The sequence below is a fragment of the Dermacentor albipictus genome, chromosome 3 (assembly GCF_038994185.2).
Source record: "Dermacentor albipictus isolate Rhodes 1998 colony chromosome 3, USDA_Dalb.pri_finalv2, whole genome shotgun sequence".
Taxonomy (NCBI): Eukaryota; Metazoa; Arthropoda; class Arachnida; order Ixodida; family Ixodidae; genus Dermacentor; species Dermacentor albipictus.
Genome location: NC_091823.1, coordinates 69399969 through 69417497, shown reverse-complemented (window position 1 = coordinate 69417497; position 17529 = coordinate 69399969). Strand labels below are relative to the sequence as shown.

General features: G+C 46.4%; 1 protein-coding gene and 1 long non-coding RNA gene across 9 annotated transcripts in view; one reads left to right on the top strand and one right to left on the bottom strand.

Moving 5' to 3' along the window:
- LOC135918999 (transcriptional regulator ATRX homolog) overlaps positions 1-17529 on the bottom strand; it is a 145771-nt gene that overhangs the window by 22842 nt on the left and 105400 nt on the right. For all 8 annotated transcript variants that reach the window (XM_065452736.2, XM_065452737.2, XM_065452733.2 and 5 more), the window contains one exon: positions 10915-10997. In XM_065452736.2, coding sequence (XP_065308808.1) covers positions 10915-10997 — 83 coding nt within the window. The remainder of the gene's footprint in view (positions 1-10914; positions 10998-17529) is intronic.
- Positions 1-17529, top strand: part of LOC139057410 (uncharacterized) — a 166244-nt gene that overhangs the window by 76880 nt on the left and 71835 nt on the right. The window contains exon 2 of the long non-coding RNA XR_011512760.1: positions 175-299. This is a non-coding gene — a long non-coding RNA (uncharacterized lncRNA). The remainder of the gene's footprint in view (positions 1-174; positions 300-17529) is intronic.

Sequence of the window (17529 nt, the reverse complement as noted above, 5' to 3'; positions counted from 1 at the left end):
AAAGAGGGAAGAAAGGGGAATAAAAAGTGGATCCGGACGACTGTGAAAAGAGAGGCGTTAGGATATGCAAAGACGCTACCATAGTGTGCTCTGATAGTTGGAGCCGTGTTGTAAAACTGAACCATGCACTTTTTTTTAATATAATCCTTCTTTCATTCTCTTCAACGTCACTAGGAACCCTTCTTTCTCACGGCACCTGGCATGGCTCCATCCATGGAACCTTCGTTGGCCATGTGGACCCCAATTTCACAACAGTGGTGGCAGCAGTGGGATCAGTTGGCATTGGCTACATCAATGTGGTGAGTGCTACGTGTTTGCTTTTCTTTTCGCCAGACTCACTAACGCAGGCAGTCGGTAATGATGTTCGGTGTTGTTAGTGATTTTGTCTCGTAGACCAATAATTAAGTGTCCTGTGAGCTAAATTGCTAGTGGGGAAGAAACACAGGGTGCACGGTGAGCGGGGAGAAGTTGCAAATCCAAGAACTCCTCGAAATTCATGAGCAGATGGGCATTTCGGTTGGCCCTGCACAAGGCAGCAATTGGAGCATTTGCAGAATGAGGAGAGGAGTTGGGAGGAGTCCGGTGAGGCCAGAAAAATTATTTGGTAAGGAAGGAGCGCTGAGAAATTCTTCAATCTCTTGATGGTAGCGATAAGGACGGGCTAGCTAGTGCCTAATGTTTGCTCTTCATGTCACCAGAACTCTCTCTCTAGTACAACAAAGCAGATGCCAGGAGAGTATGAGTGTTTTCTGGTGGGCACTGTTTTGAATAATCACCTTCTTTAAATAAGGAATTGTACATTTAAGGAAGGGTGAATTTTGAAGGCAAACAAATTCGCTATGGAGAAATTCAAAGTGCAGGAGCTCTTTCTAAATTGTGAGGAGTTGGGCATTTTTGCCGGCTCCGCAAAACAAAAGAAGCAGTTCTCGACATCATGAATGCAGAAGATGTAACAGATGAGGCTTGGGGAAGCCATCATTGAAAGAAAGCAAAAAGCAGAGGCAGCGGCACCAAGGTAATTATACCTGGTAGCGAAGCTTCCATAGGAGCCCATACGTTCAAAACATGGCGGTCCATCGGCGGTTCATGGGGCTTAGCGCCATCTGTATGTGGTGGGAACACTTCCGGCGGAAGAAAGAATAATGTGACGCCATGTCCATTAAAAGCAGAAGTGACGTCATTTTGTTTTCGAAGGCGCAAAATTTGTTTTGTTGGCCTGCTTTTGGAGCTATATATTCAAATGCCCCGCCATTCGACTTGATGGGCGTTTCGAGCTTTCAGGGAGGAAAACGATGCAGGAAAAGCCAGCTGTACGGTTGTCGAAATCGCACCCCTGCACAGAACATACTTTCTTTGGAGGCCGACGAAAGCTTTATGTGTAGAGTGCTGATCCTATCATCGGACGCCAAGCCCGTCGGCCGGCGCAATTGCACGAGAACAACTACAAAATTATCTGGTGGTCGTAACTCACTACTTTTGACTGAACAGATTAAGAAGCGATGAAGCTACCCACGTCACCAAATTCAGACAAACTTCGGCAAGCAAGAAAGCACAAACTGTGATGGGGGCGTATTTCAACAAGTGAACTTTACGAGTGCGCCTTTCTGCCCATTTCAAGACGTGCATTGCATCGCGAGTGATAATGGCGAAAACGCCCCCTCTAACGATGGGTGCTGAAAATAAATGCATTTATTAATAATAATAAAATGGAATAAACTTGCATTTCCTAACTCGATTTGGTTCAGATATTGTTCAACAACAAGAATTTTAAAACCTTCTGCGTATTGGCCAGCATCCGGCAGTGCCTATAACTCGTCACGAATATATAAAATTGACCAGGAATTTTATTTTCATTGCATTAATCTAACTGTGTCTCACTTGAATTAAAAAAAATGCTTTTTTCTTTCCCAATGTTAGTTCCCTCCAAACATAGTCGCGCTTCAATCGATGCTCCCATAAGCCCCCTTGCTGATGTCGGTGACAATCTGTACTGGGCGAAAAGCGAGAATCTTTGGGCGAAAAGCGGGAACCGCTTTTCGCCCAAAGCTTCACGACCTAATTGGATTGACCTTGGCGGCGCTGTTCACTATGGAGAAATTAAAAGTGCAGGACCTACTTCAAATATGCGCGGAATTGGGCATTTCCGCCGGCTCTGCAAAAACGAAAACAGCAGATCTCAAAGTCAAGAACGGAGAAGAAGTGACGGTTGAGGAAGCTGACAAGGCTTGGGAAACCATTGTTGAAAGAAAACAAAAAGCAGAGGAATGTTAAAGGTGTGAGCGTGAAGCAGCAAAGAGGCGTGAGCATGAAGCAGAAATCTGCAAGCGTGAAGAGGCAGAAAAGCACAAGTGAGAAGCAGAGGAGCATGAGAGGTATGAGGAGGAGGCAGCGCAACGGCATGCTCTTAGAATTGGCAGAGCTTGAGTGGAAAGGTCAGATACTTAGATGGCAGATAGCGCGACGCAAGCCACACTTTCACGGCAGACGAGGGTATAGTTAATTTCCATGCCGGTTTTAAAAGTGCGTGTGAGAAAGAGGGTGTCAGCCGGTACTTGTGGACAGAGAGATTAGCTACGATAATCCCATTAAGTATCACTGTTTCATGAACTGCTTGTCCGAGGAAAAACCGCGAGACTACGATATGGCTAAAAAGGCTTTGTTCAGACACTTCGGGTTAGAATTTTATGCTGGCTTCGAAGGCCAAAAAGAGAAAGAGGCAGAATTCGATTGCTGCACACACCAAAGTTTCAGCAGTACGCCGTGCCAACCAGAGAGAAGCGACAAAGTGCGATACTGTGCCGGGAAGCAAAGGGGTAACAAGTCGTTCCATAGGAATTTGAAGCCAGAGACTTCAAATCCCTCTGGCATGTATCAGGAGAGAGAGGGTGACGCAGCTAAAGTAGCCCAAGAAACGAAGACGCCTGCACGGAAGAGAGTTGTTTGTTACAACTGTGGAGAGAAAGGCCACATGGCCAGTAGATGTGAGAAGTGGGTGGTACTTGCTACAATTGGGGACTCCGATATCAACCTGCAGCTGCTGAAGTCATATATGGCATAGCTTTCAGAGAAGGGCCAGGTGTGCACAGAGGCAGCAATTTCGGCCAGCCTGCCAGAGCAAGTCAGCTATGGCTTTTCGAATGTGTCAGAGCAAACGTTGACAGAGTGAGAAGAACCCTTCTCCAGTATGGGAGCTTTCAGAGCAAAAGCACGGGAGGAGACTGGGAAACTGATAGAAGTGTTCCCTACTGAGTAGCGGTCAGAGGACCATAGAATAATTCCTGAGGCAGCTGCGCACAGTGACGAGTCAAACATGTTAGTAGATGGAAGTGAATAGAAGGCAGTAGAGAGTGGCGGTTTTCCCACGCAAAAAAATGGAGGACCTGATAGGCCAAATGTGTACAGAGGTGGAAAATTCGGCCAGCCTGCCAAAAGGGGCACATGCAACGGAGGGCCCATTAGGCCAAGTTTGTATGAAGACGACAAGTTCAGCCAGCCTGCCGGAAAAAGTTGCCTATTTATTTTCGAACAGGCCAGAGTAAATTTGTGAAACCCGTGAGAGTAACAAAATTTCAAGTGCATGTGCGAATAAGGACAAACAAAGAAGGCGTAGGCACAAGAGAAAGCCGGAGGCGGTCGAGGTGTCTAAAATCAAATGTGTGAAGCAGCAAGGCGACAGAGGCAAAATTCGCGCAGGTCAGGATCTAGCCGAAGACTGAAAAAGCGAAGGACGGTCAATCCCAAGCTTAGGCATTTGTGGAGATCAGGGATTGGCATGATGCACATTGCGAAAAGGAGAGTTTTGCAAAGATTCAGGCGTAGTACATGTTGCCTGTCCACATTGCGTGCGCCTTGTAAGCAGAAGGACAAAGGGAAGCGTCCTGTAGGCTGCCACAAGAGCCGGTCATTCGCAGGGGCAAAGAAAGGCGACTGCCTGGCACCTAAGGGAACAGTACGCGCACAATCTGTGAATGTGCCCCTCTCCTAGTACGCAAAGGCTGTTGTTCCAAAGTCGCAGCTACAGGTATGTCAGGCAAATTGGAAACTTTTGCCTTCTTCGCGACCGCACTTTGCGAGAAACCTGGAAGGTGCGACCCTCTCGAGCTCGTCTGAAAGGATTCGTTTGAAGCCCGAAAAAGGAATCAGGAAGAAGCGTTGCAAATTGCTTTGTTCTTTTGTATTCATTTTATAATCAGCTTAGTTGTACGCTGAACATTTGACAAGCGTAAGGAATACCACAATCTTTTTTTTTTTGTTAGGTTAGCATTTTCGATTCAGGTTAGATCCCGTTTGAAGTGGAAAGTTTACGTGACGAAACGTGTAGAACTGTAAGGCAAACAGGGTCAGTGTTGATTACAGTGTGGAAGGTCACGTGCAAGTTGCGCAAGTAGATACGTTATGCTTTAGCGTGAGTTAATAACAAGTCGTGTTTTATTTGGAGGCACGTTTCGTAGATTGAGTTCATGAGCTTTCATTTCTTTGATGATATTTAATTTTGAACAGAGGAGCTTTTGTAAGACAGAGGACATTGTTGCTCGTGGTATGGCATATTTTTTTTTTTCAGTTAGTTTGATTACTTCCATGAAAACATGACAGCTGATTGCTCGAGAAAGAGAAAGCGTCAGTGTTTTCGTTTTCTTTAGTTACACAGAGATGTAGGCTGAAGATAAAAAGCTTCAGTGCAATTTTGATTGCGACTTGTTTTGGATAGTTCGCACAATTTTTAAAAATGTTTTGTTATTATTAGTTAGATTTGGTGATTTATTCTAATCGCACTGCATCGTATTAGCACCATTTAGAAGTGTGCTAGAAGAAAAGCGGAATAAGTGAGGCCTTCTGACCCAATTTAGGAACATGATAAAGTTTGTAGATGGCATACCCTTTTGTTGATTTTGCAATTTGGCATTATGTAATGATCATGTGCAACGATCATGTCATCATGATCTGGTGCTAAGTTTTACGGATTTGAATTAATTAAGGCCAGTTCTCCCTTTGCCTTCCTGATCTGAGGAAGCTCTAATTCATGATTACTTAGCTTCAATAGATAAACCCTGTTTGTGTCTATTTGCGAGGACACGTAATTGGAAGCTTCTTGGTACTTGTCCGGATCAACATGAACCTTGCGTTTTAGGGTTTTCCTTTAGATAGGGAGTTGTCAGATCTTTTTTAATTTGCACAGTCTAGTGATGAGAGTGGCTTGCATGTGGCGCTTGCGGCATTGTATGTGGCTGACAACGGTCGCTCCTTGGAGCTTGTCATCTTGCATTATCGCCTAGCAAGACACCTTTGGCCAGAAACTCTTCATACTCGGAAGCTGCAGCTCCATGGCTTTGAGCAATGCAGGCATCAAGCCGGCTGAGCTGCATCGAACAACTCGACCTCCCAATGCACCATTTGGCAGCAGGGATGCTGTTGTGCCAGGCAGTCCTTCAGAAAGGGGGATGCCCCACCAGCGACATGCATTTGTCATGGTTGATGTTCACGCCTAATCATTCACTTCACTTCAAGGCAGCTCGCTTGAAGACAGCAACGTCGCCGCTCCTGACCGTGATGAAGAAGCCACTGATCGATGACAAGGTCATTGTCAAGAACTCCCGATGAAAAGTGCTGATGGCAGATGGTTGCCTCTTATTGTGCCATGGTGAAGACCCAAGCACCACAGTGGAGGACTGTCAAGAAGAGGCCACTGATCGATGACAGGGTCATCGTCGAGAACACCTGGGGAAAGCGTCGACAGCAGATTCAGTTTGCCACATGGACGTGTCGTATAGTGCCATGGTGGAGGCCTGAGCACCACGTTGGAGAAAGCAGCACCACATGGGGGACAGGATCACCACGTTGGAGACCAGTGAGGGGCGATAGATATGGTGAATTATTCGGCGTATCAAAGAAGGCAGATTACCCATTTCCCACAACAGATGAGGTCCTCAGCCACTTGAGGGGTGGTAAGGTCTTCAGCACCCTGTATACAGCACAAGCTTACCAGCAACTTCACGGGACACTATAGACAGCAGAGATATTGACCCTCAACATGCTGAAAGGGCTCTACAAGGTCAAACGGTTGCCTTTTGGAATCTCTGCAGCACCAGCTATTGTTCAACGGTTCATGGAGACTATGCTGTCTGGCATCACAGGTGCTTGTGCATACTTAGATGACGTGATCATCAGTGGAAAGGACGCCGCGGAATGCGCCGTCAGATTGGAAGAAGTCCTCAAGAGGCTGCACAAGTACAATCTGCACCTCGGAAAAGACAAGTGCTGTTTTGCAGTGAGACAAGTTTCTTTTCTAGGACACTGAATTGACGAAACAGAAGCTCACGCCGGCGAAGAGAAAGTTCAAGCTATCGCTAAGGTTCCAGCATCAGACTGCAAGCAAGCGCTGCAGTCATTTCTCGGAATGCTGGCTTTTTACGACAGATTCTTGAAGAATAGGGCAACAATTGCCAGCTGTCTCTACCAGCTTCTTCAGCAGGATGCCAGGTGAAGCTGGGAAATTCAGAATCAAGAAGCATTTTACGAACTTAAGAGGAAGCTTTAGCTCGGGTGCCCCTATCTAAATACATGTAGAAGGACAATTCGTTTTTCTCAGCAACCACTGCACCAAATTTGATGTAGTCACTTGCATTTAAAAGAGAAAATTAAAATCTAGTGACTGTTGGTTTCGAATTTTTTATTTAGGTCGTCAATTTTTATTAAAAATAGGCAAATATCAAAAGTTTTCGAAAAACGAAACTATCAAGCTTAAAATTCTGTAATTCAGCAATGAAAAAAATAATATGACAATTCTGTGAGTTGCATCTAATAGTACATGTAAAGTGGACAAAATTGATTTGTTACACATGAATCTCAAAATATTTTGTAATATGGAAATACATCTTTTGCAGAACCCTTGTAAACAATGTAACAAGTCCACACAAGCTGTAAAATTACACATCAAGTTTGTTCGCTTTGAATGATCTAATCTATGCCCTTAACAGAAATGCGATACCTGTTTTTGATGCAGAGCTACGAATTTGTAAACTTCGTGCTTCTATTTTTTTTTTCAAACTGTCGAATATTTGAAGATCTTTTTAACAAAGTTCAGGCCCCAAATCAAAATTCCGCTTCCAACAGTCACCAGAATTTAACTGTCTCTCTCAAATGCAACAAATTTCATTAATATCGGTCCAGGAATTATCTCAAAAAAACATTTTTGCGTTTTACATGTATTTGAATAGGCCGCATCAGAGTTGGGCCCAAGCTAAAGCTTCCTCTTAAGAGATTGCTTCTCCTTCAGACCGTACTGACACACTACGACGAACGGAAGGAGCTTCTTGTATCATGCGATGCTTTACCATATGGCATAGAAGCTGTTCTGTCTCAATGTGATGACCAGGATAGAGAAGCACCGATCGCATTTGCTTTTAGAACTCTTGGGCCGGCGGAACAAAACTATGCACAGTTGGACAGAGAAGGCCTTGCTGTAGTGTTTGTAGCTCATAAGTTCCACAAATATATTGGGGGAAAAAAGGTAACTTTCCGTCACTGACCAGCAGCCAATGCTCGGCATACTGGGCCCAGAGAAACCAACAACTTAAGTCCTTTCACCATGAAGGACCAGATGACCAAGTGGCGCATAAAGTTATCCGCGTATGACTAAAACATTGTCTACAGGCACAGCAAGAGCCATCAAAATGTAGACGCGTTGAGCCAATTGCCATTACCAGAATGCACCGACGAGCCATGGTCGCCAGGCGACGTGCTATTGTTAGAAGCATTGTCGAGATTGCCGTTTGCAGCAACAGAGATAGCATGTCTGACACAACAAGACAATATCCTGCAAAGGCTGTACAAGTCAGTGCAGGATGGTACAGTGGAGAAACTAACTGGAGATGACTTCACTCCTTACTGACAAAAAGCGACCGTACTGGCAGTTTATCGTGACTGCCTCACGATTGGGTTACGGGTGATTTTACCAAGCTCAGTGCGATCTCACATTCTGGAACTTCTACATGCTGGTCACCGAAGAATGGCAGCCATGGAGAAGTGCTCAAGAAGCTACGTATGGTAACCCGGAATTGACAAGATTCCCGAAGAAACGGTACAACAGTGCCGTGAATGCCAATCAATGCAGAAGAGTCCACCCAAAGCTCCTATTCCCACATGGGACCATCCCCAGACACCGTGCAACACAGTGCACGTTGATTTCACGGGGCCACTACACGGGCACACCTATTAAGTTGTTGTGGACGTGTACACAAGGTGGATGGAAATCTCTCATGTGACACAACCAACATCTGCAGCTGTCATCGATGTACTCCGAAGTCTCTTTGCTACTTTCGGCATTCCCTGAAAAGTCGTCGCCGACAATGGAAGAGCCTTTATTTCTAGCGAGATAAAGCAGTTATATGTGTCAAATGGCTAACAGGCCATCACATCATCATCATATCACTCTGCGACAAACGGCCAGGCAGAACGCTATGTAGCAGAACTGAAAAGAGCGCTCTTGACAGATACAATGTGGTCCATACAGTGACGACTTGTGAGGTTCCTGTATCGGCAACACACGACAGTTCACACAGTTACCTGACACCTGTGAGAGTGATGTTTGGACAAGAACTTTTGTGTCCCCTTGACCTACTGAAGCCAGAGACGGAATGGCAGATCCAGGAGCGCCAGGAGACACTGAAGCAATCACGTCGCTTCTCAGTAAGGGAAAAGGTGCTTATCCATCAGTTTTTAAAAAAGGCCAGACTGGATTGATCGTGAAATACTCTGCCGCATAGAACCACGATCCTGGCTTATACAAGGCATCCTCGGAAAGGTTCAGTGTCACCTCAACCACATAAAAAAAAACAGTCAGACTAGGCAAGTAACCCAAGTATTGCCGGATTGTAGCGTAGCAGACAAATTATCGAACGCAATGCCAAAAGTAACAAGTTCTGCTGTTCCTCTGGTACCGGACTTACTCTATACGAAAGACAAACAGTTCCTCTCAACTATCGCCCTTGACGTCACGAGCAGGAACAACGTGGCAACTGCAGTCACCAGAGGTTAGGCAGCCCCAAGACTGCTATGGAGACTCCATCTAAGGAACGAAGAACTGATATGTCGCCAGAAGACGACATTGATGAAGTGCACGTGCGAAGGCACTAGTGGTTTTGGCACGAGCGCGCCTCATGGAACGAACGCCTCGCCGGTACTGGCTCCTACGCCTGAACTATAGTGTCGGCTACTATGTACCTGTTTCCTTGACTTAATAAATCAGCAGCAGCCATCCACGGTTGTAGAAACGTTACAGTTTCGCGTTTTAGCGAGAACTATGCAGCCTATAGATTAACGCTTATGCAAGCAGTTTTCTCTAATACAGTGACAGCTCGATAAAATAAGTATTTATCTTTTTAAAGCTACTTGTCCATAGAACATCACATATTTTTAACCTCAATATAACAAAGTGTGTAATTAATTAAGGGAAAATCAGACATCTACCTATTTGTAGCAATTGCTACAAAGGAAACCTTAATTAATTACTTCTCTCCACCTTGTAGGCTTCTTCAGAACTATTACGTCAAACTCTTGCCTTTGCTTCGAGTTGCTAACAAATTCGACTTCGCCCTGCCTTCTGCTAGCCGCATGGTTAGCTCAGATGGTACAGCAGCTGCCCCGGAAAGGCGGTGGTCCTGGGTTTGGGTCCTGGACCAGGACAAATTTTTCTTCAACTGCTAGGCTTTTTTTTAAAGGAACCCATATGGGTTTCCTCTATAGCAATTGCTTTGAATGGGTGGATGTCTGATTTTTCCTTAGTGAAAAACTTCTCTCCACCTTGTGAGTTTCTGCAGAACTATTACGTCATAACAAAGTGTGTTTATACACAATTTCATCATGACAAAATTTCACTGAGACCACAAAAGAATACTTTGAGATAATAAATGGGAACTTCCACAGACGCAGATGGTCAAATTGTTGAATTACGTGCGACTGCTTGCAAACTTAACTCTCAAATCACTCGCCGAAGTGGAGCAGTGTCTTGTTACACATAAAATCTATGTGCGTTAAGATCTTATCATGCCCCACGCACTGTTTGCTTTAGGTGCGAGGAAAAGTGTGTGGAGGTGAACACGTTATGTTCAATGGCCACTGAGTCAGGCGATTTGACTTTACTACTTTTAAAACGAAACTAATGTTTAAGCGGGCAGGGTTTAACGAGGTTTTACTGTATTTCACATCAGTGATGCGCCATTTCCAGAATATGAAGCTAACAATGATCTGTGGCTGTAATGTTGATGTAAACAAATGCACTGTTAAATCTGACGCGCTCGAAGGCTTCTTGAATATACAAAATGTCTAAATAATGTGTAAAAGGAACACAAAAAGTGAGCTGTAAACGCAGAAATCAGCGACAACAAATTCCAGAGCAGCTGCGATGGCAGATGGAATACAGTATGCCTTTACCTAGGCACTGTTAGCACAAGAGCGCACTGAGACCTTCTCACCTAGTAGTCTGTGAGTGCTACATGGCTTCGAGGAAAGACGTGCTGCTTTGGAGAAGCCATAATTAATTGCGATCCATGAAACACGCAACTGACTCACTCAACATGGATGCAAGTACACAAATCAACAGGCGAAAGCCCCAGCACCCTTCCAAAACATTTCCAGCGGCGTGCGGCAGAGAGCAGCACAGGAAAATGAAAATGGCCAAGTGGAGGCACAAGGTTGGAAAGTAGGTACTGTTACAATCTGATTTCAGAGGTCTGTGAACCAGTCTGCTGCTAGTCAATACTGCACTCTTGCTGGCAGTAACTTTTGGCTAAAATAACAAGCACTGTAAGCATTAAGAATAGTAGCAGAGTCCCTTAAAGCCCCAAAAGGAACATTAATGTTGATAACTTAGAATGAGGCATCTGGCACTGCACGCTAAGAATGGCTGACCTGTCTTACCTTTGATTTTATGTCAGAAATCATCTTATAGATGTCCAAAACAAGCCTGAAGTTATCCCCAGACCCTTGCGTTGAGAGGCCACCTGAAATCAGACAATAAGCATCTATGTTTTCAAGAGCACAATTTCAGACAAGGAAGACAAGAAAGCACATCACAACTTTTAGCAGACAATAAATCTGTTGCACACTATGAAGAAAAGGAATAAACCAGAGCAACGGCAAATTCAAAGCTAAGGTTTTGACTTGTATTCTCACATTGAAAAAATAATTATTTTTGAAGGAAAAAAGAAATATGTATCCGAATTTAATGGAAGGTCCCCCAGACAGTATTTAGTTTGGGACCTCCTAATGTATTGAAATTATATACAGTACTAATGCGGGATTTATAGCTACAGTAAAGAAAAACATTCAAGTTTTTAAAGGGCCCCTCACCAGGTCTGGCCATTTTGAGCTGACAAACACAGAGCATACACTGCGCGATAATGGTTCTTTCTGCAAAGTATTACATCGCTACGCGCCGTGGAAAGATCTGAAATTTCAAACCGAATGTCGCTTTTCCTTCTCCTCGCGGTCGCTCCAAGCCGGAGGATGATGTAATCATGTGCCTGCACCTACGCACTGGCGTCCGCAGTGGGACGTCGCTCGTGGTGACACGTGACTTCGAGAATTATTCAAGGCATCATCTGTTGTTTGTGTGATCTGTTGCTTGAATTGACGAATTGAAGCTTAGAGAAATAATAAAACACACAAGCGGAATGACTGTGTGTTTTTTGCTTTACTTTGCACCAAAGCAAGACAGATGTACTTACGCTTTATCTGCTTGTTCCCACAGTCGTGCAGTCACATGCACAGGTACCGAAACTATACCCTTTTCTACCGTGTTCTAGCGCGTGATCATGCTCTGCGATCTGATTGTTCTGCCTCAGTATTTGTGTAGCACTGAATTATACTAGTCATGTTTCCTTGTGCATAGCGTGCAAATTCTTGTGTTGTGCAAACAAAACAACAGCTCGCGCGCGACGCCGTCAGCGGAAGTGCGTAGTGGCAAAAAAAAAAAAAAGAAAGAAAGAAAGAAAGAAAAAAGCGAGGAGAAAAAAAAATAAAGGCGGCGCCTGTGACGAATGTGCCACGCGATCCTCGAAGCCTGGTATAGGAGAATGCAGGGAAGGAATTTTGCTTGCGGAGGCTAGATGGGGCGAGTAGAGAGAGCGTCATGCTTAGCAGTGGAGTGCGCCTGCTGAAATCATGAGTTCGTGGCCCTGAAATATTTCTGTCTCGGCTATTAATGAGCCGATTTGAAAATTTTTTGCGGCAGAACACTCCCTAAAGGGCACATCACAACTTTGAGCACATGACCAAAATTTGGTATGGGCCTGGTGAGGAGCCATTTAAGGACCTTCAAGGCCCTAACGAAGAATTTTCAAGGACTTGAAACAAACATTTTTGAGATTGTAGAAAAACACAACACCATCTTTTATTTACAGCATGGAAGCATCTTTTACTGCACACAAGCAAAAGCAAGTACAGCTTTTTTCTCAACTCATTTATTATTTATTGCAGGTTTTATTGCACTGCATTGTTTTCTGCAGGTTTCAACATCCCTTTTGTCGGTTTGCTTAAACTGATTCACCTCACAGTTTAGACATATTGCACATACAAAAATGAGATGGACTTGATTTTCAAACAGCAGACTCAAGATTAAGGTCCCGAAGTGTTCCCTTCAACTTGTAATCTACTTCTGCAAGCTCGAGAGTCATTTATTTTGCCGTTTTTCTTTAGCTGTTGGACTTCACAATGAAGGTGATGTTGCTTGTGGCTTTTGCTCGCTTAGCGTAGTTGTCAGCACAACCTGTTAAGTGGCAATTGTTGCTTCCAGCCTCCTCTTCTTTGTCTTGATAGTGTGTATGTTTTGTTCTTTGTGGCTTCTCTTTGACACCTCTGACTGCTTGAGCACTTCTTTATTTTTTTAATCCTTCCACTCAATGCGAGAACCGACAAGTTTCTGGAGCTCGGACTTCACAACTCACTTGACGAGTTAATCGAGGCGCACGACATTGCGCAGTACGAACGATTATCTATTTCAAAGACAGGTCGATGCATCCTCGAGGCACTCGGCATCGGGTACCACACTCAGCATGGAGAAAAGATGGCGGTTCAGGCCTCGGTCCGCGACCGCCTGATCATCCCGCCGCTTCCCAAAAACAGGCACCCGACGCACCACGCCGCGAGACGCAACAAACGAGCAAGAGACCTTCAGAAGAAGTTTGGCAACAGCAACGAGGCGGTGTACGTAGACGCTGCGCGATATGAAGGAGAGAAAAGCGCACACGCGATCGCAGTTGTAGACCGCACGGGTAAGTGCCTCGCGAGCGCTACAGTTACCACAGGACACACGGAGGCGGCCGAAGAAGCCGCAATAGCCCTAGCACTGGCCACGGTGCCTAGCGCTGCGATCGTGATCAGCGACTTGCAGGCGGCAATCCGCGGCTTCGCGCGCGGCCGCGTTTCGCGGGAAGCGATCCGCATACTCCAAATTTGTGACGACGGCGACTCGTCATCGCCCTCGCAACCCCAAAATTCTACAGTCTTCCTCCTCTGGACCCCGGCACACACCGAGGTCCCGCTCGCGGGCAACGAGGCGGCCCACGCCACGGCTCGAGGTCTCACACGCCGAGCCGCCGCAGATTATGTGGCCGCCGCCCCCGCCCCTGAGAGTGGGGCATCGGATCTGCCTGATCGGGACACTACAACAGAAATGCGGCAACAAGAATCACAATGGGCGTGGGGCGATCGCCTGACCACGTTCAGAGATCTCACCCAACACTACAGACTACAAAGACGCACATTCCCGCCACCACACGACAAGTTAAACAGGAATGAGGCCGTAACCTTACGCTTGCTGCAGACACACAGCTACCCTAGCCCCGCAGTCCTACATCACTTCTACCCAGGTTTATATACAACAGATGCCTGTAAAGCTTGCGGACAGCGAGCAACGCTGCGACATATGCTCTGGGAATGTGCCGGCAACCATGGTAATGGGACCACATCCGTTCGCGACGTGTCCGTAATCGCGGCCGTTACCACAGTACGGGAAGCCTTGAGCTCGCTTCTCCCCGCCGCCGCCCCAGCTGCGGGGCCCGCCGGGGACCTTCTCCATCGGCGTCGCCGCCGCTGGGAGGCGGCTCTCAAAAGTTCAGAGTTGGCAGACCAGCTCTGGGCTGTCCGGCAAGCCAAAGATGCCGCCCGAGTCCAAGGACTTGGAGCCGCCACCTGAGGCCACCACAACGAAACTGCCGGCCATTCATTAATGAAGTTTCTTCTCTCTCTCTCTCTCTCCAAGTAGGCTAAATAGAGGTTGTGTGCAGCCGAGATAGATCTACACAACTCCTTCATTACTGCAATGTCCGGATGCCACCAGCCTTCCTTACTGCATTGCTAATGATTCGCTGCGACATATACGAGATACCTTTCAGGGATCTTGTATATGTTTGACAGAGACCTGTCGTATTCAACAGAGACCTGACGGTCGAAGCTGAAGCCTCTTTTATCAGTTGCCTACCCATGGCTCAAGAAGAGAAGAAGTCGGACAATTTTCCACAAGGGCATATAGGATGAGCCAACCTTCAGTAGCTCAAGCCGGAACTCGTCTAAGCTAAAAGAGTGTTAATCAAACTGTCACAGCTTGTGTTTCTTCTCTAGCAGAAGATCTGTGTATCGACCAAGGACAGAATAGCGCTCCTGTTCACCCAATCGTCTGCCTGAAGCCTGTAAGGAACTCATCTGGCTTTGAGGTCATTTGGCGGGGGTCAAACGAAGACAGGCTCCTAACAAGGTGGTAGGTCAGCGGGCTTTTTCCAGAATTTTCTTGGCTGTACTCATAAGGAACTGTTTGTGTTTCATCCTGCAGGCAAATATATCTTTGGCGCTTGCCTTTGCGGCTTTGACTACTCATTCAGCAGCATGCCCAATGTCAACTTTCCCTGCGGATACATGGTTATTTGGGTCTACGAGGTCCATTTTGAGCATGCCAACGATTCCTGTGGAAGCTGACAGCACTGACCACTTTGTGAATCTCGCGAGAAGTGATCACAAGACATTCCAGATCTCCTTCCAAAAAGAATGTCAGTGGTTTGTCCAGTTGGTATTCCATGAGGAATGGTTTCAGAATCATCACGCTGCCGAGAGCAAACTTCACTTTGGCGAACAGCAGTGGGTCCTACCAAAAGTCACGGAGCTGTGTGAATGCCGCACACTTTGGCGAGTTCACCTCATTTTTTTTTTTAACATACATTCCACGTACCTATTCATGTCGCCGCACATTGCAATGGCACGTTCAATCACAGCAATAATTTCTATGCAGCGATGAGCACCAAAGCTGAGAGCAAATGTCAGTTGGCCTGTCACAGTAGGGACATCTTCCCTTCATGATGGCACAACATGGAAAATTCCATTAAGGATTGAAAGAATATTCTCTACGCCCCACTTGCTGACAAGACTCAACCTGTAAGTGCTATGTATTCTATGCAGTCCACAAGTGCCCAAGTCTAAACACTGAACATGATCCATAGACAGCTGGACACCTTTCGCCAGCGACAAATCTGCCAAGGCATCCGGAAGCTTCTCCTGAAGGTCTCCAGCAGTCGAATGTCCCACGAACGCCGTCACGCAATATCTCGTGGTTACATGCTCGAGCATTTTGCTTCAGTAACGCAAATAGATGTCCATCTGTTTTCTCTGCAGGCAGTCTTAAAGGCTCATGAAACAGAATGGTGTAACCATCAGACTCACATTGTGGGCACGAGAAAAAATGGTCTCAGGCCATGGCACACTATGTATTCAGATTTCTTTTCCCCACAGGAAAATGCTTTAGCAATTTCGTTTTCCGGGAACATTTTCTTGAGTAATTTCACTGTGTGTGGCGATGAGATGTACGAATAATACATTGTTAGCATTTTCAGGGTCCACAGTATCTCCGCGTCGGTCCCATGCTTTGCACAGGCTGCTCACATCCGATGACATTGATCGCGCTGGCTTGATGCATTGCTCATAAATAGTTCTAGTCAAGCAGCTCCACACTGGTACTATTCACCGTAGTCACTTTCATGTTCTCAAAGTGTTTTGCTCTCTTTGTGTGACTTTTAAGGGCTGACTCCCCGATATATGATATTGCCACATCCTACATGGTCGCCGCGGGTATGTGCCAAGCGATGAGAATGACGCTGAAGTAGCGCGCGAGTGGAAAAATGGAAACGACAACGACGTCGCGTTGACTGCTCTCATAAAAGTGCTTTTACATGTCCTCTACGCCGGCTTTCCCGTCTCCTACTAGGCTGCGACACTGGCGGAGGTGCGGGGTATCGATCCCCGTACCTCTACAACTCCCGCGACTCCAGCCACACCTCCTGTACCTGACGCCGTCAGTGCCGATCTTGTCGTTTGCATTGACGGCCACCAAGTGGCCACTCTCGTCGATACTGATTCCCATTTTTCGATAATCAGTCAAAAGCTGGCCAACAGGCTGCGAAAAGTAAAGACGCCGTGGACCGGGCCTAACATCAGCACTGCCGGTGGCCAGTTGATGACGCTGATTGGAAAATGCACAGCCAGAATAGTAATCACCGGTGCAAACTTCGTCACCACCCTCGTCATTCTCTTTGAGTGTTGTAAAGAACTTATATTGGGGATGGATTTCTTGAGAGAGTATGGTGCAGTGATTAATGTCCGTGACCTTGTCGTCACATTTTCTACGAGTTCAGGCGACGTCGACCCCGCGGAACACCAGCGACCCCGCTTATGTATCGCCGCTGCTCACGTCACGCTTCCACCGCGATGTTCCCTCGTGCCTGTAATCTGTAACAACTTGAACACTGGGACTGGCGTCGCTGAATGCATCGACGCACTGGTACTGAGTCAAGGCGTTTTCATCGCCAGGGCCGTAATTAACGTAGACGACGGACGTGCTGAACTCCTGCTGACGAATTTTACCAGGGAACGTCGACACATTGTTAAAGGCACGGCTGTTGCTTACTTCGACGAATTTACCTCAATACAAGACTGCCTCTCAGTGGAGCACACGATGTCCACTGTGGCCATGCCTGCCCCTGTGGTCGATATCAGTCCCACCTTGTCACCCTTCAAACGCAACAGCCTTCTTGAGCTCATCGATGAGTTTAAGAGCTGCTTCCCATCCACGTCACGAGTTAGCCAGACGCTGCTCACTAAGCACCGTATTGTCACCGAAGCCGATGCCAGACCAATTCGGCAGAACCCTCATCGTGTAGCACCGACAGAGCGCGAGGCAATCCAAACACAAGTGAAGACGATGCTTGAGGACGGCATTATTCGGCCATCTAAGAGTCCTTGGGCATCGCCTGTCGTATTGGTGAAAAATAAGGAGGGTAGCCTGTGCTTCTGCGTCGACTACCGAAAACTCAACCTGATCACAAAGAAAGACGTTTATCCGCTACCGCGTATCGACGATTCATTGGACAGGCTACGAAACGCACGTTACTTTTCGTTGATGGACTTGAAAAACGGCTACTGGCAAATAAAAGTTGATGAGAGAGACCGTGAGAAGACCACTTTTGTGACGCCCGACGGACTTTATGAATT